The following is a 16,697-nucleotide window of genomic DNA, read 5'->3' on the forward strand; positions in this document are numbered from 1 at the left end:
AAGGGACTGTTTTTCCCATTTATAACTGGTATATCTCTTGTGGAAGATACTTTAAAATTATATTTTAAATTAATATCCTGTTATTCTCCAACTTTTGCCCACTGATTTTAGCATCCATAGGTGGATCTTACCTTGGTGCCTTATTGTATTGGAGGGAGACTTTTTGAGGCTAAAGATATAAAGGAATTGGTTCTTGGTTAAAGATGAAAAGTTTATTGTGACTGTGGAAAAGTTAGAAAGGCTGGACAAAGGTGCGGGGGCTTAAATGTCAGGTATATTGGGCAGTATGGGATTGATTAATGATAGATGATGGGCATATTAGTCATCTTCCATCATTATAACAAAATACTTGAGATGATCAACTTAAAAAGATTAAAGTTTTATTTTAGCTCACAGTTTTGAAAGTTCCAGCCCATGATTAATGGATCCCATTGCTTTGGACTTATGGCAAATTAGCACATCATGGCAGGAGTATGTGACAGTACAAAACTGCTCACCTTATAGCCATGATGCAAAAGAGGAGAGGGAAAAGCCTGGGATAGACAATACCCTTTAAGAGGAAACCACTGTTGATCTTGCACTAGTCTTCACCTCTTGAAGTATCATACCACCACCTCCCAATAGTGCCACCCTGTGTACCAAGCCTTTAAAATGTGGGCCTTGGGGGAACATTCAATGTACAAACTATAGCAATGATTAAGGCTGAGGCACTTGGAGGTGACTGAGATAAATAGAATGTGCGAGACAGAATGGAATTAGTACTTAGAAGGAGTAGGTCATGTTCTACATTGTCACTTTCATACAAGTTTTGTTCAGGATGTAAATTTGCATAGAACAATTTGGCAAAATTAGTTGAGATTTAAGTTTGCATATCCACAGATAGGAACTTATACTAGAAATTAATTCTATTTCTAGGTATATATCCTAGAAAAAAATTTTTGTGTACAGGACATATATAGCAGGATATTCACTGAAATATCTATCAATAAGAGTGCTAAATGTATTATGTAATGTCATATTATAGAATGCTATCGAGAGACCAAAAGGGTGAAGTTAGATATATCCATATTGATATGGAAAATTTTGTTATATGAAAATAAATCAGTTTTTAGAACAAAATATTATAGTGTCCCTCTTAAGGGGGAAAATCTGTTTAGGGTAGGAAAAGCTATGGGACAAAAAAATGGACACCAAAATTTCAAAGACCAAGAAGTACATGTCTTTCTTGTGGAATGACCTGGGGCAGGTGTAGGAGTCAGCAGTTTAGCTTTTGTCCCTTGGCATTAGGAGACTCAGTTTCCAGCATGAAGTCAAGTGTCTTCCAAGCTCTCTTTGGGTGCTACCATCAGACAGGAGGAGAAGAGTACTGAGTCAGTGGGAAATTGTTTATGTGTGTCACTTCCAGCCTGGACCCTACGCTTGCTCACATTTCATTGCCCAGATCTCAGATATACAGCCACATCTAATTGCATGGGAGCTGGGAAATGTAGTCTAACTCTGTATCCAAGAGGCAGAGACACACATTCAGAGAAGAGCTGGCGGTCTGTTTATCCTAATTACCCTCCCTGAAGTAAACTGCTATTCATCATTTATCATCCTAAGCAGATATTTACCAATGATTAGAAAATAGTCCAGGAGGCTACATGAGACAATTCATGGTGTTGACTTTTTGGGAAAAGGGCAAAGTTGAGAGGAGTAGTAAGCAGGACCCTTTGCTTTCTGTTCTTTAAATTTTTTCTATTTTATATTCCTATTTTCAACTCATGTTGAATTCACATATCACTTTTGTGATTAATGATTTAAACTTTAAAGATCAGTTAAACCAGAGGTAAATATTGTTTAAAGTGCATGAGATCATTTGATTATTATGATTAAGTGCAAAATGTAGTTAGTTCTTCCTGAGTTACTACTCACAGTTATGTTTTGTTTCATACCTCTAGTTCTTGTGATCTCTTACGTGGAAGATTTGTGCACCTACCCAGCACATTTTCTCCCACTCTCTTACTTCTCTAGGCTCTGTGGGTGCTTATAGGTATATGAATGTCTTGTGTTCACACTCAGTTATATGAAACTGACTCTGGCAAAATAATGCCTCTTTAGATTGCCTTATAACCCATATTGCTAAGACCATAGCAGAGGCTTGGGTAATATCTGTTGTCTGCATGAATGTGTACATGTGTGAATATAAGAGTGACTGCTGACTCTCTTGAACTTCATGGTGGCAAAGTTCAGGTTTGTGAAGCTATTGCAAAGTATGGGTGGAATGTATGGCTAGATAGCATTTGCATAGACAGTTCCTAAGATACACTGAGATTTTGTTTCCAAATGTGTTATATAACATGAATTATTCATAAGTCTGCATCATGTGGACCTAAGATAATTATGCATATTAAATATCCATCTGTAGTACTATAGTAGTTCTTAAGATCACCAGGGGTGCTTTTAAGAAACAGATTCCCAGATTCCACTCCAGACAGGCTGGAAAGTCAAAGACTTGAGTCCAATAATTTCTCAGAAGCACCACCAATGGGTGTCCTGTAGCCAGCCGCACACAGATCTTCTCCCTGGCACTTTGAAAACTATCTTGCTAGGAAGTTCAGAATGGCATCTGCCAAGTCTTTCCCTACATAATACTACCCAAGTGTGTTTATTTTTCTCTCTTTGAGAAACATTTCAAACACCCAGGAAATACGTATCAACCACCAAGGTCACACTATTAAGATTCTACTTGTATTTGCTTAATTTTTAAAAAGAAATTAAACATTGACACAGTTAAGTTTTATCCTTTCACCCTTATCCCTTTCTTCCTCCTCTTTTCCCTAGCAGTAACCACTGTCCTGGTATGTAATGTTTGTCAGTGACCTTCAGCCAAAACCACCAGGGACATACCTGTAACTGAAAGAGTTGGGTTTATTGTTACAGCAAAGAAAAAATACATACCATGGGGAACAGTGGGTTACCTCAGTAAGAAAGTGTTAGAACCTATTATAGGATTTGGGCTTTGGTTGTGTAATTCTGGAAAGGGTCTAAGGAGGTAGGGGGTTATCTTGGATTGGACTGGGTACAATCAGACAGTGGCGACAATTTTATGATTAGGTATCTTGATAAATTTCATCTATAGGGAGGACAGACTAGAATGAGGGTGAAGTTGTAAGTGGTAAAGAAGGGGCAGTTACTCACCTTGTTGGAGGGATGAATTTTGTAATGTGTGGGTTGCATGTTGATCTTGTGTGAAATAGATGTGACTGTGTCCAACAGTAGAACCAGTCTTAACTTTGCAGGATTCAATCAGTTTGTAACAACACTGAGCTCTACATGTGAGTATCAGACCAATTCCTGGATGTCAGAGCTCTTTCTCTTCCCTCTCACCATTCAAGTTTTTCTCATTTTACTATCTGTGTATGAATTCCCAACTGCTGGAGTTTTTATAATATTACTGTATCACGATGTTCACAAATTGTTTTATTTCTTTACAGACATTGTTTTGAGATATAACTTTATTGATTCATGATATAAATTAACTTATTCCCTTCTTACTTCCCTTCCTTTTCTTCTTTCTACTTTTCTACCCTCCATCTTCCTTCTCTCTCTCCCTGGGGCTCTTACAAATGGTGCTGGATTATGTGTCCTTCCTCAATTCTCCTTATCTGCATGTGCCAGAGTTTCTCTAGTGTAAACATCTAGACTTCGTGCACATACTCAGCTCTACCAGGTATTGTCAAGTTGCTCTCTCCACAGCAGTGAGACCAATTTGCTCTTCCATCAGCAATTCATAAGAGGGCCAGTTCTGCCAGACACCCTCTGTAGTTTATGACAAGGTTTTCATGCTTTTTAATTTTTTTCTTGCCAATCTGGCAGATGTGTAATGGTATCTTGTTTTAATTTCCATATTCCCAATTATTAGTGAGCTTAACCATCTTTTCTCATGGGTATTGCTCATGAGAAGCAGTCAGGCACAGCAGCTGCAAGTATGGTCTCTGGAGCCAGGCTGCCTGGGTCTGAGCCCAGGTCTTGACAGTTACTTGCTGTATGACCTTGAGCAAGTTACTTCTAGGAACTGGAGATGACAGTGGAACCCTTGCAAGGCTGACATAAAGGGAATGTATGTAAAGTTCTTTCAACAGAGCCCAACAAATCATAAATACTATATATGCCCTGAGCTGTTGCTCTTCTAATTGTTTTATTAATCATGTTTTTTAGGTGAAGTGTGTGTTTCTGTTTTTTGCCCACTTTTCTATTAGGTTGTTTGTCTTTTCGTAATCTGATTTGTTAGCATTTTTTATATATTTTGCACACTAACTCTTTTTATTATTTTTTTCCCGTGGCTATAAGTATTTTTCCATGGTTTGTTTTTTTCATCTTCTGTGTAGTACTTGCTTTTCTTATATTAACACAAATATGTAGAGTTATAAACTGTAAATGAAGTGATATTCCTTTGTGTTAGGTATGTAAATGAAATATGGTCTGATATCCCTTCTCTCTCCAACTGTTAGCTGATGGACATAAAGCTGCAGAGCACTATTTCTCAGCTCCCTCTTCAGTACCAGAATTTCAACCTTGCTTATTCCTTCTTTCTTTAAAAAAAAAACAAAAACATAAAGGATATACAGTTAAGAAATACATTGTCAACAATGTCAACAGGAACAGTCAGAAACAAAATCAGCTGGTCACAGTTAGAAGGCTTTTGGGGCACATCTGACTAGTAGATGATTTTGTTGGTGTGTTTGTTTTTGACCATACAGCATTGGTCCTCAGTGTTCCAATTTCTTTTTAATTAGTTGCCAAATAATTTCATATTAAATTTTTTAGCATTTTGGTTATAATAGTGAAAACTGAGACATCTGGCATGCTGGCCTGTGCCCCCATGGACAAGGTCTGGAGCTAAGAAGCAGCTGACCCCTTTATGTGAAAGCTCCCTCTCTAGTTTGTTAAAATCCCTGACACACTCTCTGGCCTCTCTATCATTGACCTGAGTGGCAATTGTCATTTATCACTGGTCTGAGCTCCTGTTTTCCTCACTCATTTAGGTTACATGTCTGAGCCCTGTAGTCATTTTGAGTTTGTGTGGAAGCTAACAGAAGGTGAGAAAAGGTAACACTGCTCCATTTACTCCCCAGCAACATAAAAAGTACCAGGAGAGAAGTTTGTAACTTATTTTTCAATAGGAGTACCTTCCCCATTATGACTATTTATAATTGTAGTTCACATTTTTAATAGAATGTTCTTATATATCCTTTCATAATTCAGAGGTGACAGATGTGGGCAACCAGGTAGGGAAAGTTGCTTAATACCTTATAGCCCTGATATTGAGTGGTTGTTTCCTGACTCATTAACTTCTACACGTCTGTGTCAACTTTTGTTCTTTCTTTCAACACATTGTTTTTTGACTATTGAAAATCCTAGTTTTCTAACTCTGAAATCAAACAACCTTATAGGAATTGTCTTTTGCAATTCTGGGATACTCAAATGAACCCTCAAAGGCAAACTTCACTCTCTGTGGCCTTTCCTGTTTTTCTGTCCTGTTATGGGGATAATTTTGGTTACTAATGAATCTTCATTGGCAGATTTTAAATATTTCATTGTACTATAGTATAACAAGTCATTTTCTTCTCCTTCCTTAATTTTCTCAAAATGAATTTCCTCAAACCCCTACCCATCTTCAGTCTAGATAAGGTCCTAGTGGTTTTAGGCTAAATTAATTCTAATTTTTATATTCTGTGTCTATATAGTTCCTAGACTTGACACAAAGTCATCTCAAGGATGAATAAGCTTCCCCTCTTTCCAGCATTCCCTTTCCATCTTGAAGTGGGGAGATGAGAAGCCAAATGGAGTACTTAAATTCTTTTTCCCATTCTTCTTCAACTCTTCTTGACTTCTTATGTACTTCTGGAATTGAGAAATGACTCCCTTTACATATTCCTTTATGTTGTATTATCAGGATAGACTAATTGCTGTCATAAACAGGCCCTAAAATATATAGTGTTTAACTGTTATCTGTGGTTTTAATGTTGCACATTTAAGATGTGAATGAACAGGTTTGAGATCAGGTATTTAGGTACCTCTAGTCAGGTACTTAAGTACCAAAATGGACAGAGTCTCTACTACCTTCACTATATAACTTCCAGTTTCCCTACAGGTTATCTCTGTCCCATACAACCAGTGGACAAAAATGTATGGAGGCACGTACCTGGAAAGTCTAAAATAAGTCAGTCCTGGGAATGGTGTGCATTATCTTCTCTCCCATTCCATTGGTCAAAACTCAATTATATTGTCAACCTTTGCTATAAGGGAGGCTAGAAAATTGTCATGGTGTGTGACCAGGATAAGAGGAAAATGTAAGTTTTGGTGAATATTTAACATCCTTGCTCTAACTGTGTGGTATTGAGGAGAGCCAAAAGTCTTTAAGGAATCATTCCAGGAACAAGCAGGAAGGATCCTTGAAAATCAAAGTTGGACCTGTAAACTAAATCTCCAAAACCAGTCTAACCAGTTGCTCTGTGGAGAATAAAAGAAGTCCTTTATTCATGCGAGGTAGAGTGATTAAGTATGAGAGGACCACCCACCTGCAATAGATAGCAAGAACCCCAATGGAAAGCTGGCTCCTGGTGCTATAGTCCAGATTCTTAGTCCAGTTAGACTTCCCACAAGGCCATTTTCCTGTGTTTGCTCTTCAAAGAGGTTCTGCATTTTATTTTTATTACTGATGACCACAATTACCTACAGGGATCCCAATTAAGTTTAATCAGAATATGGGAATTCTATTATATTCCAGGCACTGTGCCAATATTTAAAAAATACCACTTAGCTTCGTAATTCAAGACTTCCCTTGTTTGTATAGTTAATCGCTTGGGAGTGATCCACATTCTCCCCTATTTGTGTTCCCATGTCAGTCCCAAGCCTGTCACCATGCTTTACTCTTACAGCCTGGGTGGGACAGTGGAGCTGATGGCTCAGCACCCACCCATCTTTGTGTTTGGCATTAGCAGGAAAGAAGCAGTGAGCAGCACACAGGAAGGGGCTGCCAGTCAATGTGGTCTGCAGTTCCTTGCTTAGTGCTGTGTTTCTTTCTCACCACTTTTCCCCATGGTCTGCACTCAGCTAACAATATTCAGAAATCTCATTCAAACTTGTGGCAAGTCTTCTTTCTCCACTTATCACTGGTGACTTCCTAGAACTCCAGATGGTGGAATGGTTTCCAGACTGTGTGACTTCATTAGTCTCCTTGCCTTAATCTGGGTGAAATAAGTAACCCTAGATAAAGGAAGTGTGTCTCAACTGCTGAGGTCTTATACTACTCAGGGTTTTTTGCTTTGCTTCACTTTTACATCCTTCTTTCCTTATCAACCTTCAGCCTGACTTTTAAATGCAGGTTCTACCTAAGTAATTGTTCAATGGGGTGAACAGTGGCATCTCTTTTTTAAATTTCTAATTCCTTGTGTTTATTTTTTCCCCACTAGATGACACTGGTTCTTACTGCACCCTTTGTGTTTCCTTTCACGCCCTAATTACTTGGTGACTCTGATCTTAGCATTATGGAAACAGCAAGATATTAGGAAGAAGGAGATGGATGGGAACAGACTGCAAGAGTCTGCTACAATATAAATCAGGTCTCAATGAGGTGTTTGGTTGTAAATGTGGAATAAGAGGTAAAAATCCCATAAATTCCATGGGAAAAGACAAGGGAGTAGAAATTAATCCAAGGTAGGCAGAATGGAGCACTGATAACAGAAAGGAATAGGAACTAATTTAAATGGTCTGTGACTGACATTGGGTGAGAGGAGAAATTGGAATGGTGACTTGAATTAAAAGAACAGCAAAGAACTTCTCATTAAGAAGAAGAAATTAATTCTCATTAAAGAAATTTCTAGGTCAGCCTTTCAGAGCTAAAAGGAAATGTCAGAAATGCAGACCAGAATCAGCATCAATTTTATCCTCTGTGGAAGGAGGTTCTTCACATGCCTTGAGTCAAATGCACAGCTGAGTGTGTGTCTGGAGACAGAGGGTCCATTTCTGCTTTCAGAATCTCAATAGATGGGAAAGAGCTGCTGGATTAGAGGGTGCATATATCCTGTAGGTAGTCAAAGCCATGAGGGAGATGAGGTGACGGGAGAAAGACCCCTGGTGGGTGAAGGGCTTAATGTAAGACTGGTGTGAAATGAGATGTTGTAGGGGATTAATGTTGCACAGCTCCATATTGGAGTTTGGTGTCAGACTTAAAATGTTCACATAGGAAATTAGGCCCCATACTGTGGAGTCAGAGAGTGTTTCCTGTGTACTCCATGTCAGTACACAAAGTGGGAAAATGAAATCATAGGTTCACATTTCACAAACCTAGTTTTAGATTTCTCAAACTGAAGTTCTTCAAGAATGCAGTCTTTGCAATAACATTTTGTTTTGATTTGGGACCAGAACTTGCTCTCTCTCTAATCGTTTGTTCTCCCTGGGATACTTTTAGTCATCTCCCAATAAAAGTCTAGGTTAGTATTCAAAGGCACAATAAACAACAGGATCTCTGTGTTTATGAAGGCACTAACACCTATTTGTGTTCCTGGTAGCACAACTGCTGCATTTTTGAGCAGACTGGACACAGAGTTGCCAAACAAAAGTGCCTGTCAAACTGCTCCTTGTGACCTGCAATCCTGGACACCGGTAAGTGGAACCACATCAGGCAAGATGCTGTTTGGCACATTCCAAAATGCTGTTTAGAGACTGTAGATTAAGGACATAGAGCGACTGGGACCGCATAGAACACTGGATGGTCTGATCTGAAACTTTGACCTCAGCTGCTCACTGAGCATAAAATCATGCAGGTGGGTATTCATTACCTACACTGTGGGCATCTGTAAAGTCATTGTTCTCACCCAGTTGTCATCCATCCCTCCCTCAAATTCTTATGTCAAAATAAAGTCTACTGTTACATGAATGGTGTGAGTATACATTGTGTACGACCATAGAAATGAATCAAAATGTGTCTGTAAAAATAAAAAAAATTTTTCATAAAAAAAAAAGTCTACTGTATGCCCAGAGGACTCCAGTAGGATGAGGGAGAAAACCAGTTAGAAAGCATCATTGCTTTGTCGGAAAAATCTTTTGAGTCAGACTGTGTGTGTATGGACACTTCCTAGTAGAGGGACGCCTGAGCTGATGCCTTAAAGATGAGTTAGTAAAGCCAAGAGTCACTCCAGGTGTCAGAATTCATCAAGAGACAGAAGCAAAAATTAAGGTGTAAAGGCAAGAAAAGAGCATGGCTTGTGTTGGGGAAGAAGAGGTGTGGCTGCTGGGGAGAAAGGGAGCCAGAGGGCTGCAGAAGCAAGCAGGAGCCACGAGGGGCTTTTCCCAATCCTGGTACTTTGGCCATGTGGGTGAGAGAGTTTATCGTATAGAGTTTTGAGGGCATCTCTGGCTCAAGGGCACAAAGTGTTAACAGCACCACCCAGATGTTGAGACATTTAGAATTGCCCACACAAGAAGCTGATGGTATCCCTGGTAGAAGACTCACTGAAGACCTTTGCATGCCACGTTGGAGGACTTGGACCTCATTCTGTGAGTACAGAAATGTTGTAAACCAGGAGGGTTCCACGTCAGATTTAGTGTTTTACTGGATCACACTGATAACTGTGTGAAGGATGGATCTAAAGGAATAAAGAGATAAAGAAGTCTCTAAGTCTTCTGCCCCAGGCTGGGTGAAGAGCGATGAAGATGTCAACTAGGACAGCAAGTGAAAGGATGCCAATGAAAGGGATGAGAACTCCGTAGAATGTGGAAGCAGCTAGGGCTTGGTTATTGACCGGCTAATCAGGGATAAGAAAATAAATGTCATTAAGGATGACCCTGGGAAAGAAAGGATGGACATAAGTTTTAAAAAATCTTAACATTTACTGTCCCCAAACCTGGAAAACTTATATCGTTAGAGAAACTTGATCTTCATCTTCCCCTGCCCCTACCCCTTTCTCATTAGGGACCATTGTTTTAGAATGTTAGGAGGACATTATGATACTCCTAGAAAAAGTTCATGGTACTCCTTCCTATAAACCTTTAGATGTTCCTTTTTCTCCGCTGCTGCTTCTGATGTGGTGTTCCAAAGTCTAAATTTGTCAGTGTGGCTCTTCCATGAGTCGTGTCAATTGAAATCCATCATCTCTGTCCCCTCATTGCAGGGTTCTGGGGAAAGAATTGAGAATCTGCAGGTAGTGGGGTTAAATCATGTGTAGATGACACTCCTAATCATCTGTCTGGATATCCTTGTGACTGAGAGGGAGTGGAGGGAGACAGGAGTTGGATGGCTGTACCAGCTGGGGTTTGGTTTGCCAGGGTGGTCTTGCTTTCTGTCTGAGAGCTTCTGAAACCTGTGATTTGAAACACCTGGCAGAACTCTGTGAGCCGGCTCTATTGATCTTGGCTTATTTCTTCAATTTAACAAGATCATCCTGAATTTTAATATTGTCATCCAAAGCATTAGCAGCATCTCCCAGAGCTGCATATTCTGTGGATTGATTAGTGCATTTGTCACACAATCCTCAGAGCTATCAATAGAAATATAGCACAGGATTGGCCCCAGGATGATTCCTTATGAACTGCTTGCAATAGCTGCTCTCATTTTGACACCAAACTATTAATAAGTTGTTGGTGTTCAATATATTTAGCTGACTTTTTACCCATATTTTACTCTTCTCATTCTGCCTAATCCATATGCATAGAATTCTTCTGAGAATGCTTTGTGGAACCATTTCTAATGCTTTAGGAAAATCAAATATGTGCATTGCACTTCTGTGAAGAGCATTTCTTCTCTGTTAAAAAGAGGGCATTTGGAGTTTGCCTTAGCTACAGTTAATGTATGAAGTGTGAAAAATGTGTGATTCCCATCTATATGGGATATGAGGAGCTGGGAGGATTTGCTTTTCTTTTTACTAATTTTAATTATACTACCTAACACAATTTTCCTGAGAAAAATTTTCTTAATTTTATTTTTATTTGAATGTGGATCTGCCATTAGCAGATGGGAATTTAATTAATACTCTATAGTTATGTTGATGAAAAGGTCCTTCAGGTTTATGACTTTAGATGAAAGGTATTTACAGAGCTCACTTACATTTGTGTTGATGGAGTTCTCTGTACTGTGTGTGTGTGAGGGGTAGAAGTCAGACCTTCCTCAGTCATTAACACTGAATATTTCCAATTGCATAGTAAATGGTTTCCAATTCCTGATTTGCATCCTCTTTTTTTTCTATAAAGAATAGCCTTTTTTTTTTTTACCATTTTTTTTGTATTCTTTTTTTTATTTTTATTTTTTTATTTTTTTACGTTTACATAGGGTAATGATGTTTATTTTATTTTTCCCCTCCCCCCACCCCTTCCACCCCTCTTTTCCCTCTACACAGTCCTTCTTTCCTTCATTCTTGCCGCTCTCCTTAGCCTAACTCTAAACCTAACCCTAAACCTAATGCTAGCCCCTCCCACCCCCCATTATATGTCCTCATCCGCTTATCAGCGAGATCATTCGTCCTTTAGTTTTTTGAGATTGGCTTATCTCACTTAGCATGATATTCTCCAATTTCGACCATTTGCCTACAAATGCCATAATTTTATCATTCTTCATTGCGGAGTAATATTCCATTGTATAAATATGCCACAGTTTCTTTATCCATTCATCAACTGAAGGGCATCTAGGTTGGTTCCACAATCTGGCTATGGTGAATTGAGCAGCAATGAACATTGATGTGGCTGTATCTCTGTAGTATGCTGATTTTAAGTCCTTTGGGTATAGGCCAAGGAGTGGGATAGCTGGGTCAAATGGTGTTTCCATTCCAAGCTTTCTGAGGAATCTCCACACTGCTTTCCAGAGTGGCTGCACTAATTTGCAACCCCACCAGCAATGTTTGAGTGTTCCTTTTTCACCACATCCTCACCAACACCTATTGTTGCTTGTGTTCTTGATAATCGCCATTCTAATTGGGGTAAGATGAAATCTTAGGGTAGTTTTGATTTGTATTTCCCTTATTACTAGGGATGTTGAACATTTTTTCATATATCTGGTGATTACTTGTACATCTTCTTCCGTGAAGTGTCTGTTCATTTCCTTAGCCCATTTGTTTATTGGATTATTTGTATTCTTCGTGTAGAGTTTTTTGAGTTCTTTATAGATTCTGGAAATTAGCGCTCTATCTGAGGTATGGTTGGCAAAGATATTCTCCCACTCTGTAGGCTCTCTCTTCACATTTCTGATAGTTTCCTTTGCTGAGAGAAAGCTTTTTAGTTTGAATCTATCCCAGTTGTTGATTCTTGCTTTTATTTCTTGTGCTATGGGAGTCCTGTTAAGGAAGTCTGATCCTAAGCCAACAAGTTGAAGATTTGGACCTACTTTTTCTTCTATAAGATGCAGGGTCTCTGGTCTGATTCCGAGGTCCTTGATCCATTTTGAGTTGAGTTTTGTGTAGGGTGAGAGATAGGGGTTTAATTTCATTCTATTGCATATGGTTTTCCAGTTTTCCCAGCACCATTTGTTGAAGAGGCTATCTTTTCTCCATTGCATATTGTTGGAACCTTTGTCTAGTATGAGAAAATTGTATTTATTTGGGTTTGTGTCCATGTCCTCTATTCTGTACCATTGATCTACCTGTCTATTTTGGTACCAATACCATGCCGTTTTTGTTACTATTGCTTTGTAGTAGAGTTGAAGATCTGGTATTGCAATACCCTCTGCTTCGCTCTTGCTACTGAGGATTGTTTTAGCTATTCTAGATTTTTTATTCTTCCAGATGGATTTCATAATTGCTTGCTCTATTTCTCTAAGGTACATCATTGGGATTTTAATTGGAATTGCATTGAATCTGTATAGCACTTTAGGTAGTATAGCCATTTTGACGATATTAATTCTGCCTATCCAGGAACATGGGAAATCTTTCCATCTTCTAAGGTTTTCTTTAATTTCTTTCTTTAGTGTTCTGTAGTTCTCATTGTAGAGGTCTTTCACCTCTTTTGTGAGATTGATTCCCAAGTATTTTATTTTTTTCGATGCTATTGTGAATGGGGTAGTTTTCCTAATTTCTCTTTCTGAAGATTCATCACTTATGTATAGAAATGCATTGGATTTATGAGCATTGATCTTGTAACCTGCTACTTTACTGAATTCACTTATGAGTTCTAAGAGTTTTCTGGTGGAATTTCCAGGTTCCTCTAAATATATAATCATGTCATCAGCGAACAGGGATAGTTTGAGTTCTTCTTTTCCTATTCGTATCCCTTTAATTTCTTTGGTTTGTCTGATTGCTCTGGCTAGAGTCTCAAGGACGATGTTGAATAGAAGCGGTGAAAGAGGGCATCCCTGCCTTGTTCCAGTTTTTAGGGGGAACGCTTTCAGTTTTTCACCATTTAGAATGATATTAGCCATGGGCTTAGCGTAGATTGCCTTTATAATGTTTAGGAATGTTCCCACTACCCCAATTTTTTCTAGTGTTTTGAGCATGAAGGGATGCTGTATTTTATCAAATGCTTTTTCTGCATCTATTGAAATAATCATGTGATTCTTAACTTTAAGTCTGTTGATATGGTGAATGACATTTATTGATTTCCGAATGTTGAACCAACCTTGCATCCCTGGGATAAAACCCACTTGATCGTGGTGCACTATCTTTTTAATATATATTTGTATGCGATTTGCTAAAATTTTGTTGAGAATTTTTGCATCGATGTTCATTAAGGATATTGGTCTGAAATTTTCTTTCCTCGATGTGTCTCTGTCTGGTTTAGGTATCAGGGTGATATTGGCTTCATAGAACGAGTTTGGTAGGGTTCCCTCCTCTTCTATTTCATGGAATAGTTTGAGAAGTATTGGAATGAGCTCTTCTTTAAAGGTTTTGTAGAACTCGGCTGAGAACCCATCTGGTCCTGGACTTTTCTTTGTTGGTAGGCTTTTGATGACCTCTTCTATTTCATTGCTTGAAATTGGTTTATTTAAGTTGTGTATGTCCTCCTCGTTCAGTTTAGGTAGTTCATATGTCTCTAGAAATTTGTTGATGTCTTCGAGGTTTTCTGTTTTGTTGGAGTATAGATTTTCGAAATAGCTTCTAATTATGTTTTGTATTTCACTCGTGTCTGTTGTGATGTTTCCTTGTTCATTCCGAATTTTAGTAATTTGAGTTTTCTCCCTCTTTCTCTTTGTTAGTGTGGCTAAGGGTTTATCAATTTTATTTATTTTTTCAAAGAACCAACTCTTTATTTTGTTAATTTTTCCGATTGTTTCTTTTGTTTCGATTTCGTTGATTTCGGCTCTGATTTTAACTATTTCCTGTCTTCTACTACTTTTGGTATTGGTCTGCTCTTCTTTTTCTAGTGCTTTGAGCTGTAGTGTTAAGTCGTTTATTTGTTGATTTCTACTTCTTTTTTGAATGCACCCCATGAAATCTTCCTCTAAGTACTGCTTTCATAGTGTCCCAGAGATTTTGATATGATGTGTCTTTGTTCTCGTTTACTTCTAAGAATTTTTTTATTTCCCTCCTGATGTCTTCTGTTATCCATTCATCATATAATAGTGTATTATTTAGTCTCCAGGTATTGGAGAAGTTTCTGTTTTTTATTCTGTCATTTATTTCTAATTTCAATCCATTATGATCTGATAGAATACAAGGTAGTATCTCTGTCTTCTTGTATTTGCTAACAGTAGCTTTGTGGCATAAAATATGGTCTATTTTAGAGAAGGATCCATGTGCTGCTGAGAAGAAAGTGTATTCGTTCTTTGTTGGATGGTATATTCTATATATGTCCGTTAAGTCTAAATTGCTGATTGTGTTGTTGAGATCTATAGTTTCTTTATTCAATTTTTGTTTGGACGATCTATCCAGTGGTGAGAGAGGTGTGTTAAAATCGCCTAGTATTATTGTGTTGTGGTCTATTTGATTTCTGGAATTGAGAAGGATTTGTTTGACGTACGTGGATGAGCCAATGTTCGGGGCATAGATATTTATGATTGTTATGTCTTGCTGATTTATGCTTCCCTTAAGCAGCATGTAATGTCCTTCTTTATCCCTTCTGATTAGTTTTGGTTTGAAGTCCACATTATCTGAAATGAGGATGGATACTCCAGCTTTTTTGCTGTGTCCGTGTGCATGGTATGTTTTTCCCCATCCTTTCACCTTTAGTCTATGGGTGTCTCTTTCTATGAGATGTGTCTCTTGCAGGCAGCATATTGTTGGATTTTTCTTTTTAATCCAATCTGCCAGTCTGTGTCTTTTGATTGATGAATTCAGGCCATTAACATTCAGGGTTATTATTGTGATATGATTTGTATTCCCAGTCAATTGACTCATATTTGTTTTTGACATGATTTGGTTTCTCCTTTATTTGGCTATTCCTTTAGGCTAGCGCCTCCTGTTGCTGATTTGCATCGTTGTTTTTCATCTCTTCCTCATGGAATATTTTGCTGAGAATGTTCTGTAATGCTGGCTTTCTTTTTGTAAATTCCTTTAGCTTTTGTTTATCATGGAAGGATCTTATTTCATCGTCAAATTTGAAGGTAAGTTTTGCTGGGTATAAGATTCTTGGTTGGCATCCATTTTCTTTCAGGGCTTGGTATATGTTGTTCCAGGCCCTTCTAGCTTTTAGGGTCTGGATTGAAAAATCTGCTGATATTCTTATTGGTTTCCCCCTGAATGTAATTTGGTTCTTTTCTCTCGCGGCCTTTAAAATTCTGTCTTTATTTTGTATGTTAGGTATTTTCATAATAATGTGCCTTGGTGTGGGTCTGTTGTAATTTTGTATGTTTGGAGTTCTATAAGCCTCTTGTACTTGGTTTTCCATTTCATTCTTCAGATTTGGGAAATTTTCTGTTATTATTTCATTGAATAGATTGTTCATTCCTTTGCTTTGTTTCTCTAAGCCTTCCTCAATCCCAATAATTCTTAAATTTGGCCTTTTCATGATATCCCATAATTCTTGTAGATTCTGTTCATGATTTCTTACCATCTTTTCTGTTTGGCCAACTTTGCTTTCAAGATTAATTAATTTGTCTTCAATGTCTGAAGTTCTGTCTTCCAGGTGTTCTATCCTATTGGTTATGCTTTCTATGGAGTTTTTAACTTGGTTTATTGTTTCCTTCATTTCAAGGATTTCAGTTTGGTTTTTTTTCAGTATCTCTAACTCTTTATTGAAATGATCTCTTGCTTCCCGTATTTGGTCTTTTAACTGTTGATTGGTGTGATCATTTAATGCCTGCATTTGCTCTTTCATCTCCTCCTTCAATGCCTGCATTTGCTCTTTCATCTCCTCATTAGCTTCCCTGATCGTTTTAATTACGTACATTCTGAACTCCCTTTCTGACATTTCTTCTGCTGTGCTGTCATTGGGTTTTATTGATGTAGTATCTAGGTTTGTTTGGGACATTTTCTTCCCTTGTTTTCTCATATTGGTTAGTTGTCAGTGGGACCCTGAGATATTGCAGTTTTCCACTATTGGCTTATAGTGTCCCAGTAGATTTCCAGTGTATCACCTCCCAGCCTTCAGTAGCCTGATGTCTTGGAGGAATCTGATAAAGCAGCTCATCCGAAGAAAACTGCCCCTAGCCCCCTACTGGTTCCACGGTTTGGAACTGGCTCTGTGCTGAAATGCTCTCACTGTGGGCCTGCACCGTGCAGCTGGCCGTGTGGGAAGAGCCCACTGCCAGAGTGTGGAAGGCTACCTTGGGAAGACTCTAGCTGCCCTGCCCG

At 38.4% G+C, this 16,697-nt stretch overlaps 1 protein-coding gene across 3 annotated transcripts in view; it reads left to right on the forward strand.

Moving 5' to 3' along the window:
* The window catches only part of Epsti1 (epithelial stromal interaction 1), a 99,372-nt gene that overhangs the window by 48,611 nt on the left and 34,064 nt on the right, over nucleotides 1-16,697 (forward strand). For all 3 annotated transcript variants that reach the window (XM_047553467.1, XM_047553468.1, XM_047553469.1), the window contains exon 7: nucleotides 8,556-8,649. In XM_047553467.1, the coding sequence (XP_047409423.1) occupies nucleotides 8,556-8,649 (94 nt within the window). The remainder of the gene's footprint in view (nucleotides 1-8,555; nucleotides 8,650-16,697) is intronic.

Source organism: Sciurus carolinensis, chromosome 5, assembly GCF_902686445.1.
Source record: "Sciurus carolinensis chromosome 5, mSciCar1.2, whole genome shotgun sequence".
Taxonomy (NCBI): Eukaryota; Metazoa; Chordata; class Mammalia; order Rodentia; family Sciuridae; genus Sciurus; species Sciurus carolinensis.